This window comes from Myripristis murdjan, chromosome 18 (assembly GCF_902150065.1).
Source record: "Myripristis murdjan chromosome 18, fMyrMur1.1, whole genome shotgun sequence".
NCBI classification, from domain to species: domain Eukaryota; kingdom Metazoa; phylum Chordata; class Actinopteri; order Holocentriformes; family Holocentridae; genus Myripristis; species Myripristis murdjan.
Window position 1 is genome coordinate 2,771,621 of NC_043997.1, and position 27,869 is coordinate 2,799,489.

At 42.0% G+C, this 27,869-nt stretch overlaps 2 protein-coding genes across 2 annotated transcripts in view; one reads left to right on the forward strand and one right to left on the reverse strand.

Moving 5' to 3' along the window:
- LOC115376979 (uncharacterized) overlaps positions 1-1,266 on the forward strand; it is a 5,428-nt gene extending 4,162 nt beyond the window's left edge. The window contains exons 4-5 of the mRNA XM_030076830.1: positions 936-1,036; positions 1,222-1,266. Coding sequence (XP_029932690.1) covers positions 936-1,036; positions 1,222-1,266 — 146 coding nt within the window. The remainder of the gene's footprint in view (positions 1-935; positions 1,037-1,221) is intronic.
- Positions 1,267-6,030: 4,764 nt separating this feature from the next.
- LOC115376980 (butyrophilin subfamily 2 member A2-like) lies at positions 6,031-27,561 on the reverse strand. Its single transcript, XM_030076831.1, has 7 exons — positions 27,432-27,561; positions 24,502-24,612; positions 23,732-24,073; positions 7,879-8,220; positions 7,439-7,717; positions 7,214-7,333; positions 6,031-6,101 (listed from the first exon to the last, which is right to left on the reverse strand). The coding sequence occupies exons 1-7, from the start codon at positions 27,559-27,561 to the stop codon at positions 6,031-6,033; spliced, it is 1,395 nt and encodes a 464-aa protein (XP_029932691.1).
- Between the last annotated feature and the right edge of the window lie 308 nt (positions 27,562-27,869).

A 27,869-nucleotide genomic window follows, 5' to 3' on the forward strand; every position in this document is an offset into this window, starting at 1 on the left:
GGATTTTGGATGAAGCTCTGACCATCGATCTTGCCAACAAAAAAAGATAAAAAAAATTTTCACAGTCTGCATCTGAAGACACAGAAATGGTTGGAAGAGAGGAGTTAATAGTTCTCAAGAGGAACCTTGGGCTGTATTACTATTAATTAAATCAGGAAAATAAGCAATTCTTGCGTCTGTAATGATCCGGTTAAGATTTATTAAGAGTTACTTCATATGGAGGAGATGGACCTCATGTTTAGATTTTCTCCATCCATGTTCCACTTTTCCTTAAAAAAAAATCCTTATATCAACTGAGTGTGTCATTAATGTTGGGGACATGAAGAGGGCAATAGGTCAGGCTAGAGAAGTAGCTGGAAAATGTAGCTACTAGCTACTACAGCTACTACTAGATGCTTACTAAAGATGAGAGAGTGCATTATACATTTCCGAGTTACTGCAGTGGGTAGTAAAGAGCCATCAAAGGTGACATCTGTGGTCAGAGACCAAATAAAACTTTTTTAGGGAATTAGGGTTAGGGAGAGAAGTCCAGAGTAAAATCTAAATCCAGGGTGTGACCGTGGTTATGTGTGGGGCTGCTGAGAGAAATGAGTTGAGAGGTCAAAGGTCAAAGTCACTGGGACCTTACAAAACACATTTTTTTGGTTTTAACTCAAGGTGGATGTCTTACCCATCATTATCAGGGTTAGATGCTACCACAACCCAGAGGATTAACACAAAGTTCTGAGAGGAGGAAATGTACTGTTCAATTTTACTGTACTGTTCAATGAGCACAGCTCATTTTGAGCACATGCTCCTTTTGTTTAAATAGCAGGAAAAATGGATAAATTGTAACTTTTTAGATTTCCCATTGTCTCTAGAACCGATGTAAATGTTCTTGATGATTGGACAAACTGAATGTTCTGCACAAACTCTGGTATGTTTTCTCCTCACAGCTGCAAAACACCTGCCAGAAGAGCCAAAGGAGGGAGAGGATGGAGCGGCCGTCAGCATCGGAGTTGTGATTGTAGCTGTGATCGGTTCTCTTATAGCTCTCGTAGTTCTTCTCATGGTGGTGATATTCGTTTGTGGACTCAGAACCACAACGTATATTTACTTTTCTTTCTTTTTGACAAATTGTAGTGCAATATTTGTGTTTGTTTACATGCCAGTGTGCCATGCTTGTTATTAGTGTTATTACTTATGTTGTGATATAATGTTATTATGTGTCATTTGATTCAGACACACCGGGACCTGCCTGTGCTGAGTTCCACTGTGTTCCTGTGACTTGAAAAGAAATAGTTCCTTCAGCCCTGCTGCTCCATGAGGGAACAGACACTCCACAGCTGATCCGTGGTTTTTGTCCACAAAGTAGAGACATCGGAACTGAGGAGGTGGGAGGAACATGGATCAGGCCGTCCATCCATACAGCATCACATTACAGCTGCTCTCAGTAGATTATAGTGTAATTTTGGTATTTTTCTATTTTTGGGGTCCAAGTGACTGATAAGAACATTTTTTTTTAATTTGTCCAGTGTCAAGCAAGATTGCTTCACCCAGCAACTGCAAAACGGGCTGCAATGAAATCACAGGGGCAAGGTTGTCTGTGAAATCATGTCCAGTAAGAGCTCCTGTTTCTGCCACTGACAGGTTCAGATTGTTATGAGAGGAGTCTGACAACATCATGGAAAAGATCCCGACAGACGACAGTGGAAAAGTGAGAGTTGACCCGGCTGGGAAGAGCTTGTTTTTTGTGGTACAGAAAGCCTAGCTTAGTGTTATCTAAAAGATAAAAAAAAAAAAAAAAATGTGGTTTAGGTTTGTGTATTTCTGGATTCTTTCAGCAGAATGTTGCGTCACACTTCGACTTCAATTGACTACCTTCGTTGGATAGAGACACACAAGTTGTGGCTAGTTGTGCATCACATGGATCCAAACACTCCTGTTCGTCTTCAGTTGCCATTTTGACCGGGATTACAACCACCAGCCACAGAGGAGAGGAAATCCTCCACCAAAGCAATTTGACCTAAAGGAAAATGCTGTTCTAATAGTGGAGGTAATGTTCTTAGACCTAACGAAAAATGTCTGTCTCTGTAGGGATCTTTTCCATGTTGTTGTCAGACCCTTACAATAACAATCTGATCCTGTTTGTGGCACAAAAACAAGCACTTTCAGTGGACATGATTTGACAGACAAATTTGCCTGATGTGATTCCACTGCAGCCCATTTTGCAGCTGCTGGTTGAAGGGATGTCGTTCAGTTCTGGAGCAGTTTTAAAAAATGTTGTCCCTATCAGTCATTTGGACCCCAAAAAGTAGAAAAAATGGGGCTGAGATTGAAAAATACCAGAATTATCCTTCAAGCTTGGAGCTATAGTGAACTGTATTGATCCAGCACTTTGTATCCCACTGGGTTAATCACCTTCTGCTTCTGCTGCCTTTCAAGGAGGACTTGTTTCTTGAAATGTAATGTTTCTACAGAGATTGAGGCCTTAGAAACTCATGCACCTTGTTCCGTATCAGGTAAGTCCAGCATTTCAATTAACTGTCTTATTTTAACTTGCACGAAATGGAATCCAATAACCATCAATGTCTTCAGTATATTAATTATATTAATTCATTAGATTAATTATCCAACCCACATTTATCAGCCGTGTCTGATGGGATGTTGGCACTTTACATTTCTTGGTACATGTTGTGGTACTTTATGTTTTTGTTGGTCTTGTTGTTTCTGGAAACTATCAGCCCAGCCCAGTCGCCAGGAGTAAATGTCTGCATTTTGGGGGCAGTGTGGCTCAGGAGGTAGAGCTGTTGTCTGGTAATCAGAGGGTTCCTGGTTTGATCCTTGACTCCTCCAGAGAGAGTGTTGGTGTCCTTGAGCAAGACACTGAACTTGTTTTTTTTTTTTTTTCTGAATTAATGAATAATTATCTCAAAATTCAGATAAATGTTTTGTTTAGTAGTAGTACCGGTACATGGTCACTAGATGGTGTCAAAAGACTATCTCATACCTGCTGGATTTGCTGTTCCAGCAGCTTCAGCCTCTACAGCAACAGCTGTGATTGTACTCAGAAAATGTCACTTTCCTCATTTTGTTCCAGCCTCAAATGTGATTTTTCATATCAGGTGGGGATGACAAAGCAAATTGATTGACACTGTAAAGATATTGCTGATTTTGTTACATTCAGTTTTGAAGTTTTGTTACTGCCTTTTGTGTGTTTGTCGCTCCTTTTGACAGCTTGATTTATTGATGATCTTTTTAAATCTGGTCTTAGTTCAATTCCATGTAGCATTAAAAAGCTGTTAAAAGGTTTTACACACCTGTAGATACTCACAGTGCTGCACTTTGAATTGTTTTATTTATTTATTTTTTCAGTTTCAAGGCAGCTTTATTGATCATTTCTCCTGCTTGTTACTACACTTTTTTAAAGCGAGCTGAGAGAGAGACTGGAGATTATAATTTCATGTTGTGCCTCATCATTACATTTTATTATTGTGTTTCAGGTCAGACTGTTGTTGCACTTTTGTGTTTGCAAGTAGGCAAAGTAAATCAATTGTGATGTTGCTGTGAATAAAAAGGCAACTACCAACATAAATGTCACCTTATAAGATACAATGCACATCTGGACTCGCTCACTGAATATTCACTCAGTCTATGTGGGAAATGGCTCAGATGAAACATCAGGTTGACTAAGCCGATGTGTCTACTAGAAGCAAATGTTAGCATGGTAACATGGTAATTAATGTCGAGACAACAAAGCTCATTTCCTCATGATAATGTGTTCATTTATCTTGTTAAGATGACAAAGCTTGCTTCCTCATGGTGTTCAATAAAAAAAAAAAAAATTGAATGTCTAAACTCTTCGGGCTTCCCTAGAAATAATATACGTTATTATTATATTATCTAATTTCAATGACTCTACTTTAACCACGCTGTAAAATAGTTTATATTTTTATTTTATATTTTTCATGCAAATAACAATGTTTGAGAGGAACTAACAAAAAAATGCTCAAAACTTTTTTTCTGTTTTTGTTGTTGTTTGAGTTGTAGAAATAAAAGCTTATGAAAACCTTTTGTTTGCTTGTGACTTTAAAGTTTCTGTAAAAAGCCTTCAGATAAATGGACTGCATTTCTATAGCGCTTTTCTAGTCTGATGTTTATTCAGACTAGAAATTGTGTTGATGTTTATTTCAGGCCCCTGCAGCCTCCCACAGTTACTGTAAAGTTACATGCAGTACCAATAAATGGCCACTAGATGTCACCAAAAGGCTGCACCACACTGGTTATATTTGATTATCATATAAATGCCAAATAAATACCAGCAGATGAAATTCTGAGATTGTAAAGTCCCAAATTTAGGAGAAAAAAATGTAGTTGAAAGAAACAGTCAGCACCTCGTCCAAATCAGTGACTTGTTTTGAATCGGCCAAAGTCACGGTGATGTTTCCTCAGAGTCCAGATGCTGAGGAGAAGATTGTGATTCTGGGCTCAAACCAGCAGGATTTAAAGGCCACTAGGTGTCACCAGAAGGCTGCATCATACTGGTTAAAGTTGATTATGAAATAAATGCCAAATAAATACCAGCAGATGAAATTCTGAGATTATAAAGTCACAAATGTAGGAAAGAAAAAAATATAGTTGAAAGTCAGACAAGAAAAATTTTCCCAGGTTTGACATGCCGTCGTAGAACAGAGCGCCGTTCATTCTCAACATGAAATCAAATGATCATCACATTTGACTTGAATATTTAACTGTTTTTTCTCCCCCGTCATTCTTCCTCTGAGTTTATACTGAAGACAGAATCATAAACCAACATGCAGGGAGTGGGGCTGAAATGATGACAGAAGATTTCCACTTATAGTTGTGAGACTCAGGAATCCATTAAAACCTTTAAATGCAAAGTCAGAGACAACATGGTGGAACAATGTGCAAGGCAGCTAAAATACTGCTGTTTCTGCAGCTGTGATCACTGAGGAACCTGCCAATATTGAACATAGTGTAATACAGTATAATAAGGAAGTGACAGGCTACTGATTCCCACCAATGTGAAATACATCCCTCCACAAGAACTCCATCAGTGGACTCTGTGTGAAGCATCATGCAGTTATCAGGCTGCCCCACATTAACATGTCTGAAGAAAAGAAATGAGGACAGACACGATGAAGGTACATTCAGGCATTGTATTAACTTGCAATGATCCAAATACTGTGTTTATACATTCACCAAGGAACAATTACTACAATATCACAGTGTTAACAGAAATAACTGAGCAAAGAACTCTATTAAAAGAACAAGAAGAAGAAATATGAACACAAATATCATCCAATAAAAACTGTAAGTACGGCTAAGTTTAATGGCTGTCACATGGAATAGAAATGGTATTCTTATTTATACATTAATTCATGCATTAATCTTTTATAACCCAAAAGATCGCCTCATGGAGATCCTCATTTTCACTGCTGGATGTAAAAACTGATTCTGATTCTCTGATCAACGTGATGCTGTATTTTTTTTTTTACCTCATTATTTTTAATAGGTGAAGTAAGTATTGTATTGTATTTATTGTATTTAAAAATGGAATACTGTTCAAGTCTGTGGTATAATGATGACCTTAGCCAAGCTCTCTGTCAATTTCCTCTATCAATGTGTCAATATTATCCAGTGCCTTAGTGAGTTCATTCTCCCTCTCTTCTCTGTATACATTAATTCATGCATTAATCTTTTATAACCCAAAAGATCGCCTGATGGAGATCCTCATTTTCTTTGCTGGATGTAAAAACTGAATCTGATTCTCTGATCAACATGATGCTGTATTTTTTTTTACCTCATTATTTTTAATAGGTGAAGTAAGTGAACTCTCCCAAACAGATGCATGACCAAAACCGAGAAGCTCTGCCTTAAAATTCCACAAAGAACTAGGCGTAAAAAATAGTTCACATTAATCTCCATATGAGCTGCACATCCAGTGGGATTCAGTCTAACAGGAAGCCCTTTTTGTTGAGATCCATATTAACAGCATTGAGCCTGGAGGACAATCTTACATTGTTTGTATCAGACCAGGACTACACTGTGGTCTTGCTTTGACTCGAAGATAAGCAGGTGAGTGAATTTAAAGCTGATATCTGATTATACAGGTTACAGAGTACCACACTGGCACGAAAACAAATGTAAATGCTGCAGGCAGGTCTGTCGAGGTCATCACTCTAATTTTCCATATTTTATTTAAAAATGGAATTTAAAAATGGAATACTATTCAAGTCTGTGGTATAATGATGACCTTACTCAAGCTTTCTGTCAATTTCCTCTATCAATGTGTCAATTTTACCCAGTGCCTTAGTGAGTTCAGTCTCCCTCTCTTTTCTGGCTGAATGAAACCATCTCTCTCTGGTCTCCTTTTGCTGCCTCTCAAGATCTCCTTTGTTCTCTTGTAAAACAATTTTTGTCTCATTTAGTAACTTTATGTATTCATTGATTTTGCATCCATATCTTTCCACCTCAGCGTTGCTCTCTGAACATTCACTTGTCAATTGGGTGACCTTTTCTTCTCTCTTCTCCATCTTGGTCTCTGTGTGAAAATAAAAGCAGGAAACAGTGTTGAAGCTGAAAGTCAAACCTGATTTAAAGTGCTGACTTTTGTGGAGAAAAAGATGAGAAACCAAAGACAAAGTTGTAAGAGCACAGCAGAAGTGTGATGTTGAAGCTGAAATATATGACTTTTACAGTGAAATGAAAACATTATGGATGTAATTGGAAAATATCACAACCACACTGGACTATTTCATGTAAAATATTTACCCTCCACCCCCTTTTTTCTGTTTTAAGATTGACGTCTGCCTGAGGAGCAGGTGAGATTTAGGACCTGCAAGGTTGCAAAGCTCGGTCACTGTGGCTCCTGCGGTTTTGGAGATCAAATACTTTTATTGGAGAAGTAAGAATTATAATCATAAGAGGGCTGCACCACTGTCTGTGCCTGGACCCCAGGTGAAAAGATGCAGATAACTCATTTACTTGCCTTAAAGGAAAGTAATACAGCAAAAGAGTCATTTCATTTCAAAACAGACATGTAATGAACTCATTTTCTGACAAAACAACTGTTGGCTTGAGAGTAAAATTTATCTTACCTAAAATACATAAAAGCTTCCTGACTGGCATGTGTATGTTTTACTGGTGTTTTGTAATGACCTCCCTCATACTGTATCAAAGTCGACACTTGAAAACTTTTTTTGTGACTTACCACATATTCTTCGTCTGCACATAAAAGCAAAAAGGACACACAGGCCAACGGCAAAGCCAGTGGTGATACAAACAGCAGAGCAGATACCAACAGCTGCAGATGTGCACATGAAGAAATCATCTGAAATGATAAAACACAGAGCAAGATGGATTTTCTGTAAAAGACCCCCTCTGTTTCCAGTTAATAACATGCCCATGTTCAAAATGTAAAACTCATTTTTCTCACCTGGGACGTGGATGAGTGCGTCCCTGCTCTGGTTGATGCTGAGCTGCTGAACCCTGCAGGTGAAGGTGTCGCTGCGGTTCCTCTCCACAGTCACTCTGCTGCTGACAGTATAGAGGCCATGAGGACCTCTGACTGTCTCTGGAGCTCCAGCAGAGAGGAGCTCTCCCTCAGCGTCCAGCCACAACAGCTCAGGCTCTGGGTACCAGCCTTTACTTTCACACTCTAAAGTCACTCCACTGATGCTTTTGGTCACATTGATGACAGGAGAGGAGGCAGCACCTGATGAGGAGGGAGACGAGGAGGGATTTCAGATGGTGACTTGAATGTAATGGGGGTCATAAAAGCTACTTAACAGCACAGGGCTTGCTCAGTCCAGGGTCTCAAACAGTGATGCTGTTATTGCACTTCAAATCTTTCAAAGCAAACACTGACCGACTCACCAACAGTGAGCTGGATGAAATCCCCTTTCCGAATCGAGGGAATGAAGCATAAGTATGTCCCCTCATCAGAGACTGTCACTCCAAAGAGTTTCAGCGAGACGTTTCCGTTCTTCAGCTCATCCACAAACAGGACGGTCCTGTACTTATACAGAGGATTTTGGCTCTGGACCACCTGGCCACTGCTTTCATGAACATGGACGAACGGAGGGTTCAGGCCCTCTTTGGTCCACTCCACTGTCCCGGAAAAGTCACTGATGGCTGGTTCAAGGCGACACGGCAGAACGACATCATCACCAGCTAATGCTACTATTGGCTGAGGTGAGCCAATCACATGAGACTGTCCTACAGGGAAAAAATACACAAACCAAGAAATAAACAGGACAACAAACAACAGAAACAATCTTTTCCTTTTGATCGGAAACAAGACCGTGCTGGTTTGCACTAAGATTTTCACTGGACTGAAAACTTTTCTGGAAATGACAATAAAGCCTTTGAATCATTGAATTTAGGGAAATTCAAACTTCAAGATCAATTTCATGAAAAAAACCTTCAGCAATAAGGCATGACAAATGAAGAAATCTCACTCTAATTGCAATTGAATGTTTTTTTCCATCCATGTGTCTGAGCAGCCACACAGGATTACTGATATGGTGATTTTCAATAGTTATACTGATATGTGAATTGACTGAAGTGTAGCCACAGGTGTGCTTTGAAGTTGACTTGGCCAATCAGAGTGGAGGACTGAATGGTCCAGTTTACCTGTAGAAACTGGGAGTCTGAGGATGAAGAACAGACCAAAGCAGCTGCACACACTCCACTTCATTTTCCTCTGGGAACCAAAACAAACGCTGAGGCTGAAGAAAACAGGCTGCTGACACAGATCAGTCAACTGAGAGTCAATTCAAATCAAACTTTATTGATTTGTGGCTTGAGGACACAGTTTACAGTTTAAACTCAGACAAAACATTAAAAGAAGACGATGCAGTTTCAGAATGGAGGTCCTCCCACCTCGTTATGATGTGGTGAAGAATGATGACTGCCACTCAGTTCTCAAAACAGAACTTAGAAATGCCTCAGGGGTTCAAGACAACTCTGTTATCACATCATAGCCCAAAATATTAAAGCATATTGTCTTATTAGTCATGTTTTTGTTTACAGTCCACATGATCCATTGTGTAAATCAGACAGCTTCAGAGCTGCTGGAAAGTTTATTTTTTCACTTTGACAGAGCCAGGCTAACTACTCCCATAGACTTCAAGTCTTTATGCTAAGCTAACAGGAAATGCAACCCATAGGAACTGAACCAATGAAACCAATGAAAATTAAAACAAACCAAAATTTTTAAAGCTGAATTCATCGGCAAGAACACATGGAGGATGAAAAATAATTTTTGAAATGGTAGGAGAATGAAAAAATATCAAATTAACATTATGTATTCAAGTAGTCAGAAACTAAGCAGCAGCAAACACTGAGCAGGGTAAACAACATAAACCCACATGAAGACTCAAAGTGAAAACAGAGTTTCAGACCAAGCTCAGTCCACCTCAACCGAGAAACTGCTGTCAATGAAAAGCTTTGTTATTTCATCACACTCTTATGGCTCTACACAGTTCATATGTTATAAACATGTTGCCCTTGATGCAGGTAGTTTTCCTCTCAAATGCTTTAAAGTCGCTGTTCTTACAGGCCAACACTCTGTTAGAACTGGGCAGGTGGTTTACTCCTTAATTTTTCATTAAAGTGTTTTCACTTTTCTCATTTTGAATTTGACTTCTTGAATTGAAACTGAAAGTCTCCATGAAGTGACCTCACATGGCCTCAACTTCCTGGAAGACAGAGCATCTTAAACAGTGACGTCATCGAGACGCTGTGTCATCCACCTGTCCCTTCAAAATAATGTGTTTCTCTCCCAAACTGACATCATGTTGGTTTGCACAAAACATCCTCAGGGACCAATCCCACCCAGGTCACCACTTGGACTATGAAAACCAGAACAAACAGGTTAAAAAAAAACAAACACTTTTTTATCCAAAAACAATAAATGCACTGATGATATTGGGGAGTGTGCAATAATTTGAATGCTGGCTGTATGTATGTGTGTGCTGTATGTATTCATTTATTTACTTTTAATGTCATATGCGTCTCTTGCACTGTGTTAAGGGTTGCATTTCAATTTCATCGTACAATGCACAATAACAATAAAGATCTATTCTCTTCTTATTCTATTCTCCGAATGTGAATCAAAGCGTGGCTTGCGTGAACTATTTCAAACTTACACGTATACAGTGCTGAAAAATAATTAAGTAAAACAACAACAACAACAACAACAACAACAACAACAACAACAACAAATCCCTCCTGTCCTCCAGGCGTAGCAATGCTCCTCGCTGTGAAAAGTTGGTTTCGTTTTGGTCGTTATGTAACTTAATGTTTAGATAAATAAATTAATACATACATACATATATACATACTTACTGTAACCCTTCGTTCATTAAGCAGAAGGAGAGTGGATCCGTCTGCGGCAGTCTGAGCAGCAGGTCACCACACCCCAGCCGAGACAGGAGCTTCCTCAGCGCCGGGAAAACATGACGCTCCTTCCAGCTCTCCGCAGCCTCCGTGTCCGCGAAAAGCGCGACTGACGGCTCTCGTTTCACAGAGAAAATAAAGCCACTCCGTCTGCAGCAAACCCTCCTAAGCTCACGCACGTCGGAGACATTTGCTCAGCATTCACAGTTCATCATTTACCCAGAATACACGGCAACACCGCATCGACTCCAACACAAGTTCCTTACCACATGATTACTCCAAGTTCAACAGGAAAACAAACTCCTCCAGGTCATTAATGTGCAGGTCAATAATTCATGCTGACAGTATCTTAAAATTTTACCAGTTCAGGTTGAGAGCCTCTGAAAGGGAATTTAGTCCATCATGGGAGCCTAAAACTCCCCAGAACTCTCTAAAACACTGATGGGTGATAAGGAAAATTAGGGGATAAATTATCAAGTAAATTCAATATCTTTTTTAGTGTTAGCTGAACTTTAGACTTGTCACTAGATGGCAGGTAACTGATTAACTTTAATTTAAGTCATCATTTGATTCTAAAGCTGACCAGAGAGAGAGAGCAAGAGAGAGAGAGAGAGAGAGAGAGAGAGACAGAGGGAGAGAGCAAGAGAGAGAGAGAGAGAGAGAGAGAGAGAGAGACGGAGGGAGAGAGAGAGAGAGAGAGAGTGAATGAGAGAGAGAGGGAGTCTGGGAGAAAATCCACCATTCACACAGCTCGCTGCACAATATGTAAGATTCTGCCATGAAATTAGAGAACATGAATGCTAATTAGAATTCCTTGACTATATAATGTTTCCATAATAACAAGATATAGACACATTTCATATGTATCAATATGTATGAATCATCATTAGCAATATTAGTAATATTGTTGATTTAAAAAAAAAAAAAATCATCTGTAGCCCATATGTTCATTTCCTTTTCAATATGTTTGTACACTGTAAAGAATTTATGAATTTTGAACCTCTGAAATGTATTTATTTTGCTGTTGTTTATTTTATTGATTGATGGTTTGGCAACCGTGTTTTTTTCCAAACATGCATGCCAATAAAGCAAATTTGAATTTGAATTTGAATTTGAGAGAGAGAGAGAGAGAGAGAGAGAGAGAGAGATGTCACATTTTCAGCTGTGGGGATTTTGTGGTGCCTATTCTAAAATGTACTGCCCACGGTGCTGTCCAAGGTGCTGTCCATGGTGCTGTCCATGGTGCTGGTCATGGTGCTGTCCATCATGTGTCCATGGTGCTGTCCATGGTGCTGGTCATGGTGCTGGACATGGTGCTGTCCATCATGTGTCCATGGTGCTGTCCATGGTGCTGGTCATGGTCCTGTCCACAGTTCTGTCCATGGTGCTGTCCATGGTCCTGTCCACAGAGCTGTCCATGGTGCTAATCATGGTGCTTTCCATCATGTGTCCATGGTGCTGGTCATGGTGCTGGACATGAGGCCTGTCTCATTTCTCAGTTGTACATGCTCGCCTCCTCTCCTCGTGTCCTAGCCCCACCCACAGGAGATACGAGCTGAGGAGGCGAGGAAGAGGCTGGAGGAGAGAGGAGGTGACGCGACAGGCCTTTAACAAAATGAGACATTCTTGTTCCCTTGAGCCTCATTTTAATGCTCCATCAATCACTTAGGAGCTACTTCACATCTGTAAGTTGCTTTAAGTTGATGCCTGATCCAGGTCAGTAAACTGTGGATCAGCCCTCACTTTAGAGTGTTTTGTGTGATTTCATGTGTAAAACCAGAAAGAAACTCTGCTGTGGCGGCACAGTGACATCATCACCTGTGCCGCCAACTGTGTCTGATCAGCCAGTGAGCAGTGTTCTGGTGTTTCCTCAGGCACACTGTTAATGTTTCAGAAGGTTTATACGGTTAACATGCACTTTATTGAGCTGGGTCTCCCAGCTCGAATAAAGGATTTTAAAATTCACACTCCAGAGTGCCTCAGGACCTCCCTTCATGACTGCAGCACACATTTCAGCAAGACAGTCAGGTTTCTGGACATTTTTCCCTTGAAGAGCACATGAGTTGATCTGTTTCAAACATTTCAAAGACCGAGCCCCTGAAGCATTCACCACCACCCCTTCTTAATATTGTTTACATTGAATACTGATTGTTACCTACGCAGTATGTTTCTGTTGAAACATATCATTAAAACATGCAACAGACATTTTCTAGGTCATACATTCCAGTGCCTGTTGTTACTAAAGAGGCTTTAAAGTCAAGTTTGGCATATGTAAAGGGGCAGTTTGTAATATTCTGGAAGATGCTGAACGTGAATAGCAGTGTTGACCAGTTGTGTACTGTGTCTCAAAAGTAGACTCAATTAACTAAAGGTGTTTATTAGGCATAAGAGTCCATGAAAATGTGTGAAAAAGATCATGAATTAAAGACGTAAAGCGAACAACAGACTCTGCATGAAGACACAAACAATTTATACCAGACGGTATTGTGGATCCAATTCAAAGCTCTGATTCCCTTTGAAGGTTCTCATGGCTTACTGTATGTTGTCTGTGGTTTATGTTTGATGTATGTATGTTTAGTTTTACTTTGTATTTGTCTATATGTAGTGATTGTGATATTGTATGTATTTATGTTGGGACCCCGACGAAAACGAGGTGATGCACCTCAAGGGGTTTGTCCTAATAAAGGAAATTTGAACAACTGAATGTATTTTTCATGTCTTTAGATAATGAAATAATTAACTTGTGGTCTTGAGATAGCAGCATTTTAAAAATAATTGCAAGCACAGGCGTTCTCAGCTTCATGTACATGTTTTACTGTATAAAAAGTTCCTGCGTTTTGTTCAGTACGGAAGCCCTAGGAGGCCATACATGCAATTATTTTCTAAACACCATCATTTCGAGATAATGAAGCTCGTTGTCTTGTGATAATGGCTTCATTTATCTCGTCATCTAGACATCACAAGATGATTAACTGTATACATGTGTGTATTTTTCATGTCCTTTGCATTTTGAAATTTCACAAAGAGAAGTATCTTTTATTATTATATTGTATATTTTTATATATATTTCCAGTGGCTCTCCTCTAATCACACTGCCAAATATTATTATCTTTTTCCTGCAAATAATAGTGTTGTTTTTTTTTTTTTGGTGAAAACCTTTTGTGTGACTTTAAAGTTTCTGGAAAAAGCCTTCAGATGTTTATTTAAGACCCCAGCAGTCTTACAGAGTGCTTAAACTTACATGCAGTACCAATGAATGGCCACTAGATGTCCCCAAAAGGCTCCACCACACTGGTTATATTTGATTATGATATAAATGCCAAATATATACCAGCACATCAAATTCTGAGATTGTAAAGTCTCAGATTTAGGAGAAAAAAAATGTAGTTGAAAGAAACAGTCAGCACCTCGTCCAAACCATTGAGTTGTTTACTTCTGAATCGGCCCAAGTCACGGCGATGGTTCTTCAGAGTCCAGATGCTGAGGAGAAGATTGTGATTCTGGGCTCAAACCAGCAGGATTTCATTCTGACTAAATCCCACAAGAGGAAAACAAACTAGTTTTCACACGTTTGACACGCCGTTGTAGAACAGAGTGCCATTCATTCTCAACATGAAATCACATGATCATCACATTTGACTTGAATATTTAACTGTTTTTTTTCCTGTCATTCTTCCTCTGAGTTTGAAGATTTCCACTTATAGTTGCGAGACTCAGGGATCCATTAAAACCTTTAAATGCATAGTCAGAGACAACATGGTGGAACAATGTGCAAGGCAGCTAAAATACTGCTGTTTCTGCAACTGTGATCACTGAGGAACCTGCCAGTATTGAACATAGTGTAATACAGTATAATTCGGTCTTTAAGTGTGACGTAACACCCTTTCAAAATACTATTTCCGGGTCCAAACGCTCTGACATACTCAAAACAAACGCCAATGGCTTAACCGGTGAACTTGTTTACAGTCACTTCTTTCTTCAGTGAGGTACCTGCGACAATGAAAAAAGGCTAAAACTCCTTCAATTCCAACAAAAAAAGAGAGTTTACGAGGTTGAGGTGAGTTAGAAGTTAGCAGTAAGCTAGCTAGCTAGTTGACATCTTAAGATGATTTGCCAAAAAAACCGTACAGGGGTCCGTTTCACAAAGCAGGTTTAGTGAAAACTCTGAGTCTGTTAACCCTGAAATGAGGGAAACTGAGAGAAAGAGGGGTAACTCCAGCCTGTTTCACAGAGGGAGGTAACTTAAGCTCTCGGTCAGTTACCGCAGTAACAGACTCCATGAAACTAACCTGGTCGGGACCAGGTTTTTCTCATGAAACCTGGAGTTTCTCTCTGTGTCCGCCCTCTTTCAGCCACACACGGGATTTAACTTCCTCATTCATTCAGTCAGCAGGCGAGTTTTGGTGTGGCATATTTGTTCTGCCGTCTGTTATTTAAGAAACAATTAAAAAAACAGTCAGTGGGCCTTTAATAGAAGTCCATTAGTAGTTAGGTGGAGACTTTTTTCACGAACATGGCATGTCCTTTCAACAGTGATCCCGTGGATGAAGGTGCAGTGTTACTGCGCAGAGAATTAAATATCCGTCGGGAGATGGTTATAAGACCGCGCATGAGATTATGCCGGAGTCTTACCTGTTTGAACAATGTTTTTATATTTCATCTTAAACTGCCGCCAGGTGCGCTTCTCCCCCGCAGGATTGCACCTAAATGAAATAAATTAATAGGCTACCATCCAGCAGTTTTCCCCTGTAATATTATTGTGATTGCAACGGACTACATTTAAACTTACGCATTGACCGGAGCAGCAATGTTCTCCCACGCCGTCTCCTTCTCCTTTGCCACTGCAGCGGTGTTGCACTTTTTTTTTTTTTTTTTTTTTTTTAAACATGTTCAAACTCGCTGTATGAATGCATTAAGATTTCCAATTCAACTGGGGTGAAAAACGCAGCCTGACGCTTCCCCGTTGCCATGGTGACTCGTCAAATCGGGGCTCCATTGACGCTGTCTTTTCTTTTTATAGCTGTGTTGCACACACTTAACTCCAGGTGAAACTACTCCGAGTTGATCAAACTAACTCAGATCAGCTGTTCTGGAACCGAAAACTCAGAGTTTCCTATCTCAGAGTAGATCAACTCAGAGTTCGGGGTAAGACTCGGAGTTGGACCTGCTTCGTGAAACGGACCCCAGGACTGCTATAACTTTTGACGTAAATGAAGATGAAAAACTTAATATTTATATATGTTCTCTTTCTTGTCGCTAGGAAAGCGGTAGAATGACAATGGTATCATTTTTTAGACTCAGATCTGTTAGAACAACCAGGAACACAGCACTGCGGCATATTGAAATAACGAGGATTGGACCCGGAAATAGTATTTTGAAAAGGTGTTACGTCACGACTTAAAGACCAGATAAGGAAGTGACAGGCTACTGATTCCCACCAATTCCCCGATAACTGCATGATGCAGTTATCGGGTCGCAGCACATTAACATGTCTGAAGAAAATAAATGAGGACAGACACGATGAAGGTACATTCAGGCATTGTATTAACTTGCAATGATCCAAATACTGTGTTTATACATTCACCAAGGAACAATTACTACAATATCACAGTGTTAACAGAAATAACCAAGCAAAGCACTCTATCAGATGCATGATCCAAACAAAGAAGCTCTGCCTTAAAATTCCACAAAGAACTAGGTGTAAAGAATAGTTCACATTAATATCCATATGAGAGAAGAGGATTAAGGTGCCAAAACCTATTTGGGGGTCTTTCCTGTAAAGCAAGCTCAAGTTTGAGTGGTGAGTGGTCTGAAACAACGATACCTTGATAATCTCCAGCTGCAGTAAAAAGCCAAGTAAAAAAGCGTCAATAAAGAAATGATCAATCCATGAAAATGAATTGTGAACAGAAGAAAAGAAAGAATAGCATCTGGAGTTAGGGAATTTGAAACGCCAGGGGTCCACATAATTATAGGTCTCCAAGAATGATTTAACCACCTTAGAAGATTTGTAGGCAGGATATGGCTTGTTGGAGGAGCGGTCACAGGCAGGATCTAGAACTAGGTTAAAATCACCAAGAACAAGATGGTATGTGTCTAAATGTGGTATAGATCTAAAGAGGTTATTAAAAATCATCCCAGTTGGGAGCATAGATGTTAACCAGTGCAAGGACTGTATTACACAGGGTGCCAAAGACCATCACATAGCGACCATTAGGGTCCAAAATGGAGCTTGATACAGAAAAAGGAACATCTTGATGGATTAGAATTCAAGTTAGAGTGGAACATGTGCCCCACCCACCCCTTTCTGATTCTGAAGTGGTCTAATGTACGAAGATGAGTCTCTTTTCCAAAAAGGCAATGCCTGTTCCCAGGTGTTGAAGATGGTCAAGTACACGCTTTCTTTTCACAGGATTGTTTAGACCGTTTACATTCCAGCTGACCAGATTTGTATGTAATTTTCTAGAGAGAGCGTTTATAGGTATAATTAAGTTTCACTGGGGTGAGGAAGTGGCAGCAACCAGACCTGTGGGGCAGGACGGGGAGGGGAGAGATGGACAGACACGCAACTACAAGGAACACACCGTAAGAAAAGGAAAAGAAAAAAGTTAAAAAAAAAAAAAAAAGAAGACAAAAATGGAAACAAAAAAAGGACAGTCAAACACAAAAAAGAACAACCAAACTTGAGTAAATGCACTTCACCCCCCCACATGGGGTGAAGGCAACCTACCCTACAACACTTCATAACTGTATGTATATACATACTGCAACGTCTGTTAGCAGCATCCTGACTGAATGGAAAACAGGAAAATGGCAAACTTTTTATATTTTTATATTTTTTATACCCCATTCACGTACTCTGTAGCTGTGCATCCGAACCAGAAGTGGCCTAGGCCTGACCTCAGCAGGAGGTTTGGGGGTGGTGGTCCGATGGACGCGGTCAATGATGATAGGCAATTCAAAGGCTCTGGGGCCAAAAACTTCAAGGAGGAGGTTACACACAAAATCAGCCGGTTTAGGCATCTCCACTGATTCAGGCAGACCAATAATGCGGATATTCTTTCTTCATGTGTAATTGCCCAAGTAGTCAAGTTGTTTCTTGATGACCTCATTTTCCTTCATTAGCCAAGTCACCGTCTTAACCATCCCCACAAGTTGGTCACAAGTGTCGGTTAGGGACTCCTCCACATCTTGAATCTTTTTCCTGTGCACGTCAACCGTCTGCTGCAGAGCTGAAATAGCCGTACCACATTCTTTCTGAAAGTTTGCAAGCGACTCGAGGTTTTTGTTCCTCAGTTTGTTGATGGCGGCTTGAAAGTCAGCAGCAGCATCTCTCACCAGTGTAGGTAAGATAAGATAAGATAAGATAAGATATTCCTTTATTAGTCCCACGGTGGGGAAATTTCACGCATCACAGCAGCAAAGTGGATAGCAAGATACAAAGCACAATTTACACAATAAACAGTATATACAGATAACAGTACCAAAAAGCAATGTAAACACTGTAAACAAGGAATGTAAAAAAATACTACGTTAACAATTTAAACCACAGAAGAAAAAAAACCCGAAACCTGGGGGACAACACACTCCACCGGAGGTTCAGGGTTAGTGTGAACCCATGAGACCAAGTGGCAGAACCTGACTCCCGGTCCTGGGTCTCAGGAACTGTCACACCTGATCCAGCCTTATGGGATCACCCCTTCCCTCCCGTCTTTACGTGTGTGCAGTAGTGCAGTGTGTGTGAGTGTGTATGTGTGTACGTGGGAGGGGAGGTGGGGGGGTGGAGGGGTGGGGGGTAGTTAAGGTGCTGAGAGTGTGCATTCTAGTGCAGTCAGTGCAGTCCTGGGGCCTCATGTATAAAGCGTGCGTACGCACAAAAACGTGGCGTACGCCCTTTTCCACGGCAAGGTTCAGATGTATAAAGAGTGAAATGAGCGTGGAAATGTGCAGTGCCTCACGCCAACTTCATAGCTGGCGTACGCACGTTTCTACAGCTATTGTTCCTTTGGCGACACTTAGAGGTGATGCTGGGAAACTGTTGGTAATGTGAAAACAATTCGTCCCAGACACATGAACAATTAAAGCTGACGAACAATTAATACACCCGCATGGCAAAGTGATGACAATACTGTTACCGTGGCCTGGTTCAACGCACGATTCATACATTCTGAGGGAGCAGACTACAAACTGGCACTGTGCGCGATAGGTGGCTTCTTGGTGAGTAAATCATATATTCGTTTAATTGTCCTAATATTAAGCCCCCTCATGCGCATTGAGCATGTGCGCCCCCAAATATGATCCTGTCTTCACAGCATCAGTACCAGTCTGTGGTTCAAGTTAGTGACTTGCTGTTTTTTGCTGGTTAAACTACAGCTTCAGAGCTTTCTGATTGTCTCTGTGTGTAAAGTCCTCATGTCAATAGATCCGTGCGTCGGGCGCCCCGGTGGCTCACCGGCCAAGAGCGCGTACCGTGCACCAAGGCTCAGTCCCGATCGCAGCGACCGGGGTTCGAATCCGGCCTCAGCTCCTTTGCTGCATGTCGTCCCCTGTTTATCTCTATTGTGATTATCAAATTAAGCAGAATGCTAAAAAAAAATAATATTAATAAACCCATGCGTAAAGTGTGAAATGTCTTAATCATCCTCACCTTTTCCCCGGCGCACTTCTGCATTCATTTACAACTAGATCCGTGTAAGTGGTGTATAAAATTAACAAGCAATTAATTAATTCAAATCTTACCCGGGAGGCCATTCGGCCCGACAACATTTGATTTCAACCATTTAAAAGAGGCAAGGACACAGAATTCACGTATTCACCAATGCATTTAATTCAGCGTGTGTGCGCCTTTCCGACCCCACAGCACCGACAGCCCCACACACACTCTCCCGCTCACTCCTCTTGCGTTTCATGTTGGACAGCGTGCCAAACAGGACATCTTTGCGCGCCTACACCTCAGTGAGGAACGTCTCTAATTTACATTCCGTGAAATTTATCTTTTTCCGTCTTATTCATGTTAAGGGTTGTAGTTTTCTGATCATGCAGAGAGGGCAATCTCAGGTGCCGGGCTCATTTAAATATGATTTGCATATTTGAATGGGGGCGTGGAAAGGGAGGGATCAGGTACGCCAACATGTGCGCTCAATTCCACGTTGATCGGGATGTTCAAAGGAAATGTGCTTGGATTCATGTGTACGCACAGATTTATACATCTGGATTTTTTTTGGGCGTACGCCGTTTTCTGGATTTGAGCGTACGCCATTTTCTAGTAGGAAATCCACGCAAGTCTTTATACATGAGGCCCCTGGAGAGTGTGTGGTCTACTGGGAGCACTGGTTGTTATAGAGTCTGACGGCTGCAGGAAGGAAGGACCTGCGATAGCGTTCCTTCACACACTTTGGGTGAAGCAGTCTGTTGCTGAAGGAGCTCTCCAGTGTAGTTAAAGTGTCCTGCAGGGGATGGGAGTCGTTCACACTCATGGATGACAGCTTAGCCATCATCCTCCTCTCACCTACCACCTCCACTGAGTCGAGGGGGCATCCCAGGACAGAGCTGGCCTTCCTGATCAGTTTATCAAGTCTCTTCCTGTCAGCCGTCGAGATGCTGCTCCCCCAGCAGACCACTCCATAAAAGATGGCTGATGCCACCACGGTGTCATAAAAGGTCTTCAGGAGTGCCCCCTGCACTCCAAAAGACCTCAGTCTCCTGAGCAGATAGACTCTGCTCTGGCCTTTCTTATAAAGTGCATTTGTGTTGTGTGTCCAGTCCAGTTTATTGTTCAGGTGAACACCCAGGTATTTATAAGATGTCACCATCTCAATATCCGTTCCCTTGATGTTCACCGGTGCCGGGGGGCAGAGTGCACGTCTGCGGAAATCCACCACCAGTTCTTTGGTTTTCCCCGCGTTGATCTGGAGGCAGTTCCGCTGGCACCAGTCCACAAAGTCCTGCGTCAGTTCTCTGTACTCTCTGTCGCCCCCCTCTGTGAGGAGGCCGACGATTGCAGAGTCATCAGAGAACTTCTGCAGGTGACAGGTGGGTGTGTTGTATGAGAAGTCTGCAGTATAGAGGGTGAAGAGGAACGGAGCCAGGACCGTTCCCTGCGGGGCCCCCGTGCTGCAGACTACGGTGTCGGACACACAGTCCCGGGTCCTCACATACTGTGGACGGTTGGTGAGATAGTCCAGAATCAAGTGTGTGAGGTGGTGGTCCACCCCGGTGTGCTCCAGCTTGTCTCTCAGAAGTACAGGCTGTATGGTATTAAAAGCACTGGAGAAGTCAAAAAACATGATTCTCACAGTGCTCCCAGGTTTCTCCAGGTGAGAGAGAGCTCGGTGTTGGAGGAAGATCACAGCGTCATCCACCCCAATGCCAGGCTGGTAGGCAAACTGAAGTGGATCCAGTGATGGTCCCACCAGGGGGCGGAGATGAACAAGGACCAGCCGCTCCAGGGTCTTCATCAGGTGGGATGTTAGCGCCACCGGCCTGTAGCTGTTGAGATCCTTGGGGTGCGGAGTCTTGGGCACAGGTACCACGCAGGATGTTTTCCACAGCTGTGGCACTCTCCTCAGCTTCAGGCTCAGGTTGAACATGTGCTCAACAATCCCGCACAGCTGATCTGCGCAGGACTTGAGGAGTCTGGAGCTGATGCCGTCTGGACCTGCAGCCTTTCTTGCCTTGATCCTCCGGAGCTGGTTTCTCACCTGGGTCGTTGTGAGAGACAGGTTGGAGCAGGGGGGCTGTGTGCTGGAGGGTGTGAGTGGGGGGGTTGGGTTGATGAGGTGAGAAGTGGGGGGTGGCTGAGAGCTGAGTGTTGTAGAGGGGGAGGGGAAGGAATTTGGGCAGTTAACACTGGGTGCAGAGAGGGGGGGCTGCAGCATGGAGGACTGGGCTGGGGGAAGGGCAGATGACTGATCAAATCTATTGAAGAATAAGTTCAGATCATCAGCCCACTTTTGGTCCCCAGTAGCTTGGGAGTCAGGTTTCTTGTGGCCAGAGATGGTTTTCAGGCCTTTCCAGACTCCACAGACATCTCTCTGCTGCAGCTGATCCTCCATCTTCCTCCTGTAGGTGTTCTTCCCCTCTCTGATCTTCCTTCTCAACTCCCTCTGCACAGCCTTCAGCTCGTCCTTATTTTCAGTCCGTCCAGGTCCGCGGCCGTGTCTGGGGTCAGCGCAGTCAGCCATGTTTCCGTAAACATCATGATGCTGCACTCCCGGTAGTCCCTCTGGTGCCGAGTCAGCGCCGCTAGCTCGTCCATCTTATTGGGAAGAGATCTCACATTCCCCATGATGATGGACGGAGGACGGGTCTGTATCTCCTCCTTCTAGCGCGGCGAGCAGCTCCGGCACGGCTCCCCCGTCTCCTCCTCTTCAACTCCTGGGGAACGTCGGGCCTCTCGTGGGGCAGCACCGCGGTGCCACGGAGGGCCAACAGCTGATCCCTACTGTAAACAATGGGGTCCTGTACGCGGTCTCCAGACACGGACGAAAAAAGTGAAAAAAACAAAAGAAAGACCAGAACAAACACGGCGACTTTGGTCTCCATAGTGCACTGATCAGTTAAATAAACCAATAAATAATTAAATAGAAATAAAAGTTAAGATTAAACTAGAAAAAAATGGAAATAAACGTTCAAGTGAACGGGAGCTGCTGCAACAAGCTGCCACTAGAGCGGTGCCATCTTGAATCTTGAGGTGGGGGGGAGCACAAGCTAGGTTGGTTAGCTGGCCGTAGACTCGGAGTTAGCCATGGAGGGGGGCATATCTTTAGTCTTCTGTCTCGTTTCTGGCATGATTCCAGTCTCTTAAGTCTCTTACAACTTTGGGATAAAGATAATTTGGTAAAAGTTAGCAAGAAACATCAAAAAAATGTTCCAGTGACGGCTGTGTAGAGACGGCCTAGCAGGCTCACATGCTGCACCGGAGGTTCTGGTTCTGGTTCTGGCTCTGGTTCTGGTTCTGGTTCTGGTTCTTTCACTGTGTGAAAATAAAAGCAGGAAACAGTGTTGGAGCTGAAAGTCAAACCTCCTTTAATGTGCTGACCAAAGACAAAGTTGTGAGAGCACAGCAGAAGTGTGATGTTGAAGCTGAAATATATGACTTTTACAGTGAAATGAAAAAATTATGGATGTAATTGGAAAATATCACAACCACACTGGGCTATTTCATGTAAAATGTTTACCCCTCCACCCCCTTTTTTCTGTTTTAAGATTGACGTCTGCCTGAGGAGCAGGTGAGATTTAAGACCTGCAAGGTTGCAAAGCTCGGTCACTGTGGCTCCTGCGGTTTTGGAGATCAAATACTTTTAGTGGAGAAGTAAGAATTATAATCATTAGAGGGCTGCACCACTGTCTGTGCCTGGACCCAGGTGAAAAGATGCATATAACTCATTTACTTACCTTAAAGGAAAGTATTACAGCAAAAGAGTCATTTCATTTCAAAACAGACATGTAATGAACTCATTTTCTGACAAAACGAGTATTGGCTTAGAGAAAAATTAATCTTATCTTGTAAAATACATCAAAGCTTCATGCTATCAGTTTTTTTTTTTTTTTTTCATTTTAATTGAAGAATTACTGGCATGTGTATGTTTTACTGGTGTTTTGTAATGACCTCCCTCATACTGTATCAAAGTTGACACTTGAAAACTTTATTTGTGACTTACCACATATTCTTCGTCTGCACATAAAAGCAAAAAGGACACACAGGCCAACGGCAAAGCCAGTGGTGATACAAACAGCAGAGCAGATACCAACAGCTGCAGATGTGCACATGAAGAAATCATCTGAAATGATAAAACACAGAGCAAGATGGATTTTCTGTAAAAGACCCCCTCTGTTTCCAGTTAATAACATGCCCATGTTCAAAATGTAAAACTCATTTTTCTCACCTGGGACGTGGATGAGTGCGTCCCTGCTCTGGTTGATGCTGAGCTGCTGAACCCTGCAGGTGAAGGTGTCGCTGCGGTTCCTCTCCACAGTCACTCTGCTGCTGACAGTATAGAGGCCATCAGGACCTCTGAATGTCTCTGGAGCTCCAGCAGAGAGGAGCTTTCCCTCAGCGTCCAGCCACAACAGCTCAGGCTCTGGGTACCAGCCTTTACTTTCACACTCTAAAACCACTCCACTGCTGCTTTTGGTCATGTTGATGACAGGAGAGGAGGCAGCACCTGATGAGGAGGGAGACGAGGAGGGATTTCAGATGGTGACTTGAATGTAATGGGGGTTATAAAAGCTACTTAACAGCACAGGGCCTGTTCAGTCCAGTGTCTCAAACAGTGATGCTGTTATTGCACTTCAAATTTTTCAAAGCAAACACTGACCGACTCACCAACAGTGAGCTGGATGAAATCCCCTTTCCGAATCGAGGGAATGAAGCATAAGTATGTCCCCTCATCAGAGACTGTCGCTCTGAAGAGTTTCAGCGAGACGTTTCCGTTCTTCAGCTCGTCCACAAACAGGACGGTCCTGTACTTATACAGAGGATTTTGGCTCTGGACCACCTGGCAACCACTTTTGTGAACATGGACAAACGGAGGGCTCAGGCCCTCTTTGGTCCACTCCACTGCCCCGGAAAAGTCACTGACGGCTGGTTCAAGGCGACACAGCAGAACGACATCATCACCAGCTAATGCTACTATTGGCTGAGGTGAGCCAATCACATGAGACTGTCCTACAGGGAAAAAATACACAAACCAAGAAATAAACAGGACAACAAACAACAGAAACAATCTTTTCCTTTTGATCGGAAACAAGACCGTGCTGGTTTGAACTAAGATTTTCACTGGACTGAAAACTTGTTTTTTTTCTGGAAATGACAATAAAGCCTTTTAATCGTTGAATTTAGGGAAATTCAAACTTCAAGATCAATTTCATGAAAAAAAAAACCTTTAGCAATAAGGCATGACAAATGAAGAAATCTCATTCTAACTGCAATTGAATGTTTTTTTTCCATCCATGTGTCTGAGCAGCCACACAGGATTACTGATATGGTGATTTTCAATAGTTATATTGATATGTGAATTGACTGAAGTGTAGCCACAGGTGTGCTTTGAAGTCGACTTGGCCAATCAGAGTGGAGGACTGAGAGGTCCAGTTTACCTGTAGAAACTGGGAGTCTGAGGATGAAGAACAGACAGGATCCAAAGCAGCTGCACACACTCCACTTCATTTTCCTCTGGGAACCAAAACAGACGCTGAGGCTGAAGAAAACTGCTGACACAGATCAGTCAACTGAGAGTCAGTTCAAATCAAACTTTATTGATCTGTGGCTTGAGGACACAGTTTACAGTTTGAACTCAGACAAAACATTAAAGGAAGATGATGCAGTTTCAAAATGCAGGTCCTCCCACCTCGTTATGATGTGGTGAAGAATGATGACTGCCACTCAGTTCTCAAAACAGAGCTTAGAAATGCCTAACCCTAACGCTCTATTATCACATCATAGCCCAAAATATTAAAGCATATTGCCTTATTAGTCATGTTTTTGTTTACAGTCCACATGATCCATTGTGTAAATCAGACAGCTTCAGAGCTGCTGGAAAGTTTATTTTTTCACTTTGACAGAGCCAAGCTAACAGGAAATGCAACCCATAGGAACTGAAGCAATGAAACCAATGAAAATTAAAACAAACCAAAATTTTTAAAGCTGAATTCATCGGCAAGAACACGTGGAGGATGAAAAATAATTTTTGAAATGGTAGGAGAATGAAAAAATATCAAATTAACATCATGTATTCAAGTAGTCAGAAATTAAGCAGCAGCAAACACTGAGCAGGGTAAACAACATAAACCAACATGAAGACTCAAAGTGAAAACAGAGTTTCAGACCAAGCTCAGTCCACCTCAACCGAGAAACTGCTGTCAATGAAAAGCTTTGTTATTTCATCACACTCTTATTGCTCTACACAGTTCATATGTTATAAACATGCTGCCCTTGATGCAGGTAGTTTTCCTCTCAAATGCTTTAAAGTCGCTGTTCTTACAGGCCAACACTCTGTTAGAACTGGGCAGGTGGTTTACTCCTTAATTTTTCATTAAAGTGTTTTCACTTTTCTCATTTTGAATTTGACTTCTTGAATTGAAACTGAAAGTCTCCATGAAGTGACCTCACATGGCCTCAACTTCCTGGAAGACAGAGCATCTTAAACAGTGACGTCATCGAGACGCTGTGTCATCCACCTGTCCGTTCAAAATAAAAGTGTGTTTCTCTCCCAAACTGACATCCTGTTGGTTTGCACAAAACATCCTCAGGGACCAATCCCACCCAGGACACCACTTGGACTATGAAAACCAGAACAAACAGGTTAAAAAAAAAACACTTTTTTATCCAAAAACAATAAATGCACTGATGATATTGGGGAGTGTGCAATAATTTGAATGCTGGCTGTATGTATGTGTGTGCTGTATGTATTCATTTATTTACTTTTAATGTCATATGCGTCTCTTGCACTGTGTTAAGGGTTGCATTTCAATTTCATCGTACAATGCACAATAACAATAAAGATCTATTCTCTTCTTATTCTATTCTCCGAATGTGAATCAAAGCGTGGCTTGCGTGAACTATTTCAAACTTACACGTATACAGTGCTGAAAAATAATTAAGTAAAACAACAACAACAACAACAACAACAACAACAAATCCCTCCTGTCCTCCAGGCGTAGCAATGCTCCTCGCTGTGAAAAGTTGGTTTCGTTTTGGTCGTTATGTAACTTAATGTTTAGATAAATAAATTAATACATACATACATATATACATACTTACTGTAACCCTTCGTTCATTAAGCAGAAGGAGAGTGGATCCGTCTGCGGCAGTCTGAGCAGCAGGTCACCACACCCCAGCCGAGACAGGAGCTTCCTCAGCGCCGGGAAAACATGACGCTCCTTCCAGCTCTCCGCAGCCTCCGTGTCCGCGAAAAGCGCGACTGACGGCTCTCGTTTCACAGAGAAAATAAAGCCACTGCGTCTGCAGCAAAGCCTCCTAAGCTCACGCACGTCGGAGACATTTGCTCAGCATTCACAGTTCATCATTTACCCAGAATACACGGCAACACCGCATCGACTCCAACACAAGTTCCTTACCACATGATTACTCCAAGTTCAACAGGAAAACAAACTCCTCCAGGTCATTAATGTGCAGGTCAATAATTCATGCTGACAGTATCTTAAAATTTTACCAGTTCAGGTTGAGAGCCTCTGAAAGGGAATTTAGTCCATCATAGGAGCCTAAAACTCCCCAGAACTCTCTAAAACACTGATGGGTGATAAGGAAAATTAGGGGATAAATTATCAAGTAAATTCAATATCTTTTTTAGTGTTAGCTGAACTTTAGACTTGTCACTAGATGGCAGGTAACTGATTATCTTTAATTTAAGTCATCATTTGATTCTAAAGCTGACCAGAGAGAGAGAGCAAGAGAGAGAGAGAGAGAGAGAGAGAGACAGAGGGAGAGAGCAAGAGAGAGAGAGAGAGAGAGAGAGAGAGAGAGAGAGAGAGAGAGACGGAGGGAGAGAGAGAGAGAGAGAGAGTGAATGAGAGAGAGAGGGAGTCTGGGAGAAAATCCACCATTCACACAGCTCGCTGCACAATATGTAAGATTCTGCCATGAAATTAGAGAACATGAATGCTAATTAGAATTCCTTGACTATATAATGTTTCCATAATAACAAGATATAGACACATTTCATATGTATCAATATGTATGAATCATCATTAGCAATATTAGTAATATTGTTGATTTAAAAAAAAAAAAAATCATCTGTAGCCCATATGTTCATTTCCTTTTCAATATGTTTGTACACTGTAAAGAATTTGTGAATTTTGAACCTCTGAAATGTATTTATTTTGCTGTTGTTTATTTTATTGATTGATGGTTTGGCAACCGTGTTTTTTTCCAAACATGCATGCCAATAAAGCAAATTTGAATTTGAATTTGAATTTGAGAGAGAGAGAGAGAGAGAGAGAGAGAGAGAGAGAGAGAGATGTCACATTTTCAGCTGTGGGGATTTTGTGGTGCCTATTCTAAAATGTACTGCCCACGGTGCTGTCCAAGGTGCTGTCCATGGTGCTGTCCACAGTGCTATCCAAGGTGCTGTCCATGGTGCTGTCCACAGTGCTATCCAAGGTGCTGTCCATGGTGCTAATCATGGTGCTGTCCATCATGTGTCCATGGTGCTGTCCATGGTCCTGTCCACAGAGCTGTCCATGGTGCTAATCATGGTGCTTTCCATCATGTGTCCATGGTGCTGTCCATGGTGCTGGTCATGGTGCTGGACATGGTGCTGTCCATCATGTGTCCATGGTGCTGTCCATGGTGCTGGTCATGGTCCTGTCCACAGTTCTGTCCATGGTGCTGTCCATGGTCCTGTCCACAGTTCTGTCCATGGTGCTGTCCATGGTGCTAATCATGGTGCTTTCCATCATGTGTCCATGGTGCTGGTCATGGTGCTGGACATGAGGCCTGTCTCATT